The sequence below is a fragment of the Furipterus horrens genome, unplaced genomic scaffold, assembly GCF_987537825.1.
Source record: "Furipterus horrens unplaced genomic scaffold, mFurHor1.1.pri manual_scaffold_10, whole genome shotgun sequence".
Lineage (NCBI taxonomy): Eukaryota > Metazoa > Chordata > Mammalia > Chiroptera > Furipteridae > Furipterus > Furipterus horrens.
In genome coordinates this window covers 99,609,469-99,618,270 of record NW_028327180.1, presented here as the reverse complement: position 1 = coordinate 99,618,270, position 8,802 = coordinate 99,609,469, and the positions used below count along the sequence as shown (strand labels likewise).

Here is an 8,802-nt window from a genome sequence, read left to right as displayed (position 1 = left end):
AATAACTTAAGGACAGATGCCCCCGGGCCAGGGGAAGTGATCCAGGCACAAGTTCACAGGCAAGCAGAAGCAGAGGCCTCCCTCCCACACGAGGAGTGGGCCCTGCCTTCCTCTGCCATCTTACATACGGGCTGGGAGCTGTAGAGTCGGGGCAGCGGTGGGAACACAGGGTGACCCAGGCTAGCTCAGCAGCCTCGCTTTGAGGTGAACAGGTCCAGGTAATGCCTGGTTCCCAAAAGCAGTTACCTGGGCCCCCGGAAACAATGTCACACTCAGAAGCCACCGGTCGGAGCACCACAAGGCCAGGCAGCCAGCTGTTCTTAAGGCCGCTGTCCTTCTCTGCCCAGTGAGGTCCTGGAACCCGGAGCAGATGGGCTGACACTCTGCTGGGAGGACGGGCCAGCGTCCCCATCGGGAGCAGAGCTGTCAGCCGGGACGTGCTGAGGCAGGACGTCTGTATTCCGTGCAAGCACGAGGGGCCCGTGTGGCCTTGCAGCGCCCTCAGCAGTGAGTGTCTTCAGGTGCCACTGGGACCCATCAGTTCTCAGTGGGCTTTAAAAGTAGCTCAGCTGCATGTAGTTGAACTCTATTCCAGTTCACTTCCCCCTACTGGGGACTTTAAAAATTGTACTACACAGTGACAACAGACCAAAGGCAGATCTTAAGGAGGAGAAAAGGGTCCCCTCACCAATGCTGGTTCCTAAGGTAACTTGCAAGCACTGGAAACCAGGAAACCAGGTGGCGGGGGGTGGGGGGGTTCACAGGACACAGAAGTGGGGTTTCTCAGCCTTCCAACAGCAGAGTGAATAGCTGTCAGAAGAGTTTTAAAGGTTACACTAAAACCCAAGTCGTTCCTCAATTATTTAAAGGAAGAGCAGACAAGCCCCTTCTTAATGCATGAAGTTAGTCACAATTTCAAAGGCAGGGACTCTGGAAGCCCCGCAGCACCAGGGCAGAGGGGCTCGGTTCTCCCCCCACCTCCCCGCTCACACCAGCCACAGAGCCGAGGCAGAGGAAACGTGGGATGAAGCAAAGGCACAGAACCTCGGCTCCCAGTTAAGCAGCAAACTGAGGTGGGCGTCTGCTCTAGAAAGTCCGTTGTGGCTGTTGATTCATCAGCAGCGCCAACAAACAAGAGGCTCCTTTCAGAATGGCCTGCTCGAAAGGGAAGTGTCGATGCAGAGACAGGACGGCCCTGACCCCGGCTGGTCCCTGGGGGTGGGGGCGGGTGTCACGGAACGTGGGCTGGAGAGGACGCCAGGGATTCCATCCAGTGTGGCTGGGGCTGGGGCTGCGGCATCGGCAGTCTAGCAACGCTAAGCCATGGGCCCCAACTACCCCGTTGGCTGGTCTGCTAAGTCCCATTTCTTTCACTTGGGATTTCCATGATTGAACTTTCCTTTCCCAGAGCCATTTGTTACCCACAGAAGCGGTGTGACGTTCTGACGGAGTTACAGTGACGTATGTGAAGGGCGAGGGGAGCCACAGCTTTGTAGGGTTTTGACACAGGTAGCTTATCACTTTGTCATTCATGACTCTAGCGGTTTTCCTCTAAGATCTGCATTTTTCATGGTAATCACCTGGTGTTTTGATTACAGCACCTAGAAACAGACTAAATCTCTGGCTGTTCCTTTATAAATAAATAAGTAACCATGATGATGCAGTTCTAGGCCAACATCCGGTGCCCAGCTCTGGCGGACGGTTCGGCCTTCGTCCCGTCTGGGAGCGGGGACTCCTTTCTCCCCTACTTATGTAAACACCGGCACTGGCAGTTAACACAGGAGCGGCGGCTTCTGTCTCCAGATACGGGGGGGAGGGGAAGGGCTTTCAGTTTTCTGATTAGGGGTGAACACCACTTACTACAGTCCTGAGAGGCTGGTGGGCCAGGCCTTGGCTTGGGGAAGTAGGGAGGTTTCAGATCCTTGCTAGGATCTCTAGGTTTGTCCTCGCGCTTCTTACCTCCGTGGCTGGGAAATGCACCTTCCAGTTTGAAAAAAACCACAGAAATCACCTTCCTTTCAAATGAGGTCCTCAGGGCCAGAGGAAGAGACTGGTCAAGGCCAGGAGCCAGCTGGGCGGAGCTGGGGCTGGAAGACACTTGGAACCGAGAGCCAGCGGTCGCTGCGTCCTGCTGGAACTGCCTGTGTGCCTGTGGCGTGAAGCTGCCGGGAGCGCGCAGTCTAGGCCGGGAGCACTTCTGACACTTCTCACAGTCCTCAGCCACCGGGACCTGCAGGCAGGGGAGCACTGGGCCCACCGGGCAGCCCCGTGCAGGTCAGGAGGCGCCTTCACTGGTGGAAGCTGGACCCGCTTCCAGCCTGGGCACAGCCACTCTGCGCCGCGCTGTGCCCCCCGCCCCCACATACGCAGCCCCACGGCCACCTCACCAGGCACAGTTCTCGGCCTCGCCTGGGCCCTCAGGAGGGCAAGGAGGGAAGGGACCGGCTGCCACGTGGCTCCTACCCCAGGCCCAGACTGGTGATGACGGCAGAGTGGCAGAACCGGGGCTCCCGGGCTGGCGGGCGAGCAGGGGGTGCCAGCCTAGGAGAGGAGCTCCAAGAGCAGCCTCCAGATGTGCACGGTGCCGGGGTCTTCGAAGCCGGGCCCCACAGGGGCGACGCTGGCCCCCAAGAGGAAGACCTCCCGCTGGCTGTGGACGGCCTGCAGACCCAGCTCCTGCTGCAGCTCCGCCACGCTCATGGCCTCGCTCAGGTCCTGTGGAACAGCCGACAGTGTCCCCAACACCCAGCCTCGTCGTCCGGGAGGGAGACCCGAGCCACCTTGGGGAACCCCGGGCCCGACTTCCCAGAAGTGGCCTCTGGGCCCCTGGGCCTAAACTTTCCTCCTTTCTTTCCTCTGGACTCATCTCTTTCCATCCCACCATCAGCCACTGGGGCTAGAAGGAGCCCTTAGGTCATTCTCTCATACCTGGCAGAGCCATGGGCTCAGGGAAGGGGAAGTCACTTAGTCAAGGAAGCAGTGGTAAGGGGCAGAGCCAGGCTTCTAACTCAGGCTGCTGTGATACCCAGGCTTAAGGCCCATAGAGGGATCCTCGCTCAGTTTCCTCAGCTCAGCCGGAAATTTACAGCGGGGCCACTTCCAGACACGGGCCTTCCTCCCGCCTCCTAGACACCGGCTGAGGGAAGGGAGAGGCTCCAACACCCAGCTGGCAGGGTCCGTTTTAATTTCAGCCCTGGTCTAGGATTAAAATTATTCTTCTGGGGGCAATTCGTAGAATGCTGGGCAGTGTTGTCTCCTGTAGGTTCAAAATTGCTACAAAGTATAGTTCATATGTAAGATGATGATGTAACTCACTGTCCAAACTGGGGTGCTTCTGAGACTCAAAGTGGGCACTCTTAATTATGCTACAATAACAGGTGTAAATGACGACTGTCCTAGGCAGACCAGGACATACGGTCACCTACTTATGAATTCTAAGTCCCGATAGGCAGGGGGACTCTGAGGTCAAAGACGTAAGCCTCTCTCCAACCAGGCTGGAAACACGCCCCATGACTCTCAAGGACATGGGCACAGACCACAGGAGGGACTCCAGGACTCCGTACTATGGCGGTTCCACCTGGTATTGAGAGTGGCACTTGAGGTGCGTGATGTCTCTGGCACCCAGGAGAGGTATAGTATAGTGTAGTACCAGAAGCTCTGAGGACGGTCTGAGTTCAAGGCCCGCCTTTGCCACATACCAGCTGTACCTCTGAGCACTCGGGGACAGCAGCAAGGGTTACAGTGGGGTTTCTGTAGGCCATGATTGTCATGCTTAGCACTGTGCCTGCCCCACGGTGAGCAAGCACACGATAAAATCTAGTTGTCATTATATTCATTCTGTTCATTTCCCCTCACTTCTCCGCTTTAGCTCTTTGATCTAGAGCCAGAAGTCACAGGACACAGCAGAGTACCAAAGGCGCAGATATTGGAGTTAGATATGTATCCCAATTCCACTGTTTCCAAGGTGTACATCCTTGGGGAGATTACAAAACTCCTCTGAGCTTCAGATTCCCTGTCTGTAACATGAGACTAGTATTCTAGACCTTAGAGGGTCCATAGAAGCATATGAAATGTCATTCAAAATCACACCTGGCCTCTGGTGGATACTGAATCATTATTCTCGTATCTCCAGGATGGCGGGGAGGCAAAAGGGCCGGCAGACAGGATGGGGGTATGGGGTGCGGGAAGAGCACAGGCAGAAGGGGGGGCCAGATCTCCACCAAGTGCTCCATGCTGTGGACCGGGCCTGAGCCCCTCTCCAGGGCACCCGCCCCTGCCCGGGTACCTGTGATCAAGTCTGGCCCTCACCTGCTTGTTGGCCACGACGACGACAGGAAGGTCAGGGTCCTTGTCCAGCAGCTTGTGCAGCTCCTGCCGGGCCCAGGGCAGCCGCAGCCGGTCGGCCGAGTCCACCATGAACACCAGCACGTCCACCTCATTCACAAACTCCTTCCAGTAAAAGCGCAGGTTCCGGCTGCCACCAACTAGAGAGAGGCCAGGGGCGAGCTCAGAGCCTTCCTGGCCCCTCCCTACTCTGCGTCCAGCCTCCCAAGGCTTCAGTAACCGGGAACAAGGAGACCCCAGGCTCCGGAGCCGATCAGGCCTGGGTTGAGCTCTCGCTGGCAGCTGGGTCTCCCCGGCAAGTTGATACCCTCAAACATCGGTCTCTGCCCTGAACTGACCTAACAGCAAAACCCAAAGGTACATATGCAACGCTCTCTTCTGAGGGCTGGCGTACGGCAGGAGCCCAGGAGCAGGCCTTCCTCCTGGGCTGTGCGTCCCCACGCGTCTTCGGCAGCTGCGGTCAGAAGCCAGGACTCCTCGCCCTGCCCATGCCCAACACTCTCCCTTCAGTCTCGCCACTTTCTTCCCTGGAAACGCCACCCTCAATCCTACCACGTGGCTGCCCACAGACACCCCCAACATGGGTTGCCTTCCTGTCCCTCTGCACAGGCAATGGTCACCCTGCATCCTAGTGCTTCTGGTTATACTGCTAACCCTTGTGGACTCTAAGCTCTTTGAAAGTGAGAGCCCTTTACCTCTGGATCCCCCCAAAGCCCTCAGCACAATGCCTGGCACACAGCAGGCACTCAACAAGTATTTACTGGGTGCTTACTAGGTGCCAAGCGCTGACCTGGGTGCTGGAGATACAGAGGTGAGCCAGGCAGGCAGGGGCTCCCTCCGCCCTCAGGACACACACCGCAGGGACGCGGCCACACACTTCAGGAAGGAGGGACATAAAGCGGTGTGGGTGGCTGGGGGGGTGCATTGCTTAGGGGGTCTACGAAGGCCTCCGCAAGCAGGCTGCCTGTGAGCAGTCTGGGACGAGGAGACGGAACGAGCCGTGGAAGAGGCGGGGAGAAGGGCAGGCTGGACAGAGGGCGGCCATGCCTATCAAGGCTGGCCAGGGCTGAGCCCCACAGGGCCCGTCCAGTCACGGTGACGCAGTGGGGAGCCCCTTCAGGGTTTTTAGTGTCAGTGGGCTGACACTGGGGACAGAGGTGGAAGCAGGAAGACCAGCACGGAGGCTGTGACAGGACCGAGAGATGGCCGTGGCTGGGAGCGAGCAGGCAGTGGCGGAGGTGGGGAGAAGCGGACAGACCAGAGCCGCGGCAGGGGCGGGCAGAGCTGACAGGACCAGCTCATGGAATGGATATGGGGGTGGGGGAGGGGAGAGGCATCAGAGCCCCACAGCCCATCCTCAGCTGCGAGTCGGGCCCGACATGGTAGGAAACCCCAGCAAAGGGAGTGCTGTGGGAGGGCAGAGCCCCGGGGCCTGGGTCCAGGCCAAGTGACCCCTGGAGGGCTGCACTGTTACAAAGCAGACTCTCGGGTACCATGAAAACACCACAACCGCCCTCCCAGGGCTGGAGACGGGGGCACCCTCTTCCCGACAGAGTGGGCCTCCAGTGCAGAACCCCCCACCTGACCTTTCTGTGTTCCTGGCACAAAAGCGTGCTGACAAGACCGAATCGCAGGTGACTGCCAATGTTTGCCATATTCGGGGAGGAAAGATGTGGCCAGATCAGACCAATAGGCAGGGGCCTGCAGTCCGAGGGACTGGGCGCAGTCAGGCCGACAGGCAGGCCCTCTGGGTCCAACCCCCTAACTAGCAGCTAACCAAACCCACCCCGTCTTCGTGGTCTGAGTTCTTGGGCAGGAAGTATACCTGTCCCCCAACAAGTCTGTGGCTGGACGCAGGTGGCCAAGGACTGCCGCCCTCTCAGTTCCCTCTGCCACCCTCTCCCAGGGTCCCATGAAGCTTAACACCCAGGGCAGGGGGCTGTTCGGACCCTCTCCGACTGCTCGCTCAACAAGTTCTCCCAGGCACCTGCTTGGGGCTGGGCCCTCGGGGCCAGAGCTGGGTCAGACCCGTCTGGGTCCCAGAGGCCTCGTCAGGCACACACTGCAGCACAAGTGGAGCCCAGAGGAGCAGCCCTGCACCCAGCCCGGGGGTCGCATGAGGCTTCACAAGGAGGCCATGTTTGAGGTACATCTCGGATGAACAGTTTTAGTCTGTTGAGGGCAAATGGGCTTGCTAGGCTGAGGGGACAGTGCTTGACAAGGGCAGAAGACGAGAGAAAACTGCAGGCACCCTTCCGAAACAAGCAACGGGGCATGGTGCTTAACACCAGGAGTCAGACAGCTGCGGGGCCTCGAGGCTCCCCATGTATCAATGAGGGTGATCACTGTTTCCATTGCATGGAGTCGTTGGGAGGGTTTTATTAAAAACCATCATGCGCCACATTAATGACATTTCAAGTCAATATCATACCACGTGTATGGCAGTGGTCCCGTAAGATGATAATGGAGCTGGAAAATCCCCATCCCTGGGGACATCACAGTGCCATGTGTTACCACCGCCTACAGCAACCAGCACAGTAACGTGCTGCACAGGCTGGCAGCCCGGGGCCCACAGGCTACACCCCGCAGCCTGGCTGTGTACCACCTAGGTGCGTGTAAATGCACTCTGATATTCACACGAAGATAAGATCACCTGATGATGCATTTCCTAGAGGGTATCCCTGTCCTTACGTGACGGGCACAGGGCTGTGATACCTGCCTAGTGAATGGCATACAGGAAACCAGCTGTTAGTGTCTGTGCTGGGCATGGGGGCTTCGGCTGGAGAACCACGCTGGGGCGTCCTGCTCATGAAGGGAGCCCACGTCAGAATACAGGGTTGTTTTGTATCCTGAGCCCCAGAAGCTCAGGAAGGGTTTCATAGGGGGTCATGTTCTGTTTGGATATGCATTTTGGAGCCATCCCCAGGCAGAGAGCTCTGGCTTGGATCCAAGTCAGGTGATGGGGAGGCGGTTCTGCGTGCGGGGCGGGGGTGGGGGCGTTCTGCTCACTCTCAAGCAGGTCCACCTCGAAGTCCTTGGTGGGCAGCCGCACGGAGTTGAAGCCCCAGGTGGGAACGTGGCCTTCCAGCGGTGGCTTCCCGGAGAGCGCGCGCAGGAACGTGCTCTTCCCGGAGCCATCCAGCCCCAGCACCAGCACCTCGCGCTGCTCCAGCTCCTCCAGCGCCGGCTCTTCGTCCTCCTCGTCCTCGGGCTGCGGGGCACAGGTCGGGCTGCGGCCTCACCCTCCCGCCTTGCCCTTCCCGAGGGCAGACCGAGGGCAGACCCAAGGCACCTAGGCGCCCATCCCCGCCCTCCATCTGTGCGGCGCAGGCAGGCATGACCTGGGGCCACGGGGCCAGCGCGCCTCTGGAGTCCTGCGTCCCCAGCCTCGTTCTGCAGGCTTGCCCTTGAGTGAGCTCGGGCGGGCGCCTCCTGCCCACACCCCGGGGCCGCAGGACCACGCAGCCGGGAGCCACGCGCCCACCGAGAGGGCGGAGGGCCGCTCCCGACATCCCCCGGGCCGCGCTCCGAGCGCACAGCGCAGGCGCCGGCTGCACCGGGAGCGGCCCCCACGCCCCTCGCTAGGAAGCCGGAGTCCGGCGGCTGCGGCGGGCCCCCCACCCCACGCCAAACGCCCACCCGTTCCTCGGTGCCGGGGCTCAGGACGGTCCGGCTGCCCACCCGGGACCTGCGGGCGACAGCTCCACGCCCTGCACCCAGGCGCCTTCGTCGCTTGCGCCGACCCCGGCCCGACACTCACGTCCCACTCGTCCCACTCGGGGAGACGGACCGGCTCCACGCCCCACCAGGCCTCGCTGCGGTCCCAGCGCCGCTGCCGTCCGCGGCCGAAGTAGGCCTTCCAGAGGATGAAGAGCACCGAGCCGAGCACGGCCGCGGCGCCGCCCAGCGCCAGCACCAGGGGGCTCAGCGGCCGCGGCGCCATCAGGCCGGGTGCGGGGCGCGGGCGCACACGCGGAACCAGCCGGCGGGCCGAAGATGGCCCCGCTGCGACTGCTGCAGCCGCGCCCACCGGACCCCCACCCCTCCACCCCACTCCCACACTACAAGCCCCACAATGCACCGCCGCTGTCGGTGCGGGAGCGAGGGCTCGGGCTGGAGCGCAGGGACCTCCCGCCCCCCTTGGCAGGCGTGGCGCGAGCAGCTGTGCCTGGACGGGACCGGAGACGGCGATATCGGTGAAATCTACCGGGTCCTTGCCGTGCGCCAAGGGGGAGCTCGTGGATGTTCTCGGTTACCCCGTAAGACGGTGTCTCGCAGGAGGGCAAACCGAGGCCCCGGTCGCACCGTAGTGCGCCGGGACAGCCCGCGTTCAAACCTGAGCGCCGCTCCAGACCTCAGGGAGGAAACGGCGACGGTGACTTGTCTAATTGGTGATTGGGACTTTTTTTAGGTGCACTCAGGTGCACACTGGGGATTTACTTCAAGGCAAGAGAAATA

The 8,802-nt window shown here is 60.4% G+C and overlaps 1 protein-coding gene across 1 annotated transcript; it reads right to left on the bottom strand.

The window, feature by feature from the left end:
- Positions 1 to 758: 758 nt before the first annotated feature.
- ARL10 (ARF like GTPase 10) lies at positions 759 to 8,355 on the bottom strand. The gene is made up of 4 exons (XM_090288604.1): positions 8,105 to 8,355; positions 7,354 to 7,555; positions 4,309 to 4,484; positions 759 to 2,715 (listed from the first exon to the last, which is right to left on the bottom strand). The coding sequence occupies exons 1-4, from the start codon at positions 8,285 to 8,287 to the stop codon at positions 2,542 to 2,544; spliced, it is 735 nt and encodes a 244-aa protein (XP_090144730.1). The 5' UTR covers positions 8,288 to 8,355; the 3' UTR covers positions 759 to 2,541.
- Between the last annotated feature and the right edge of the window lie 447 nt (positions 8,356 to 8,802).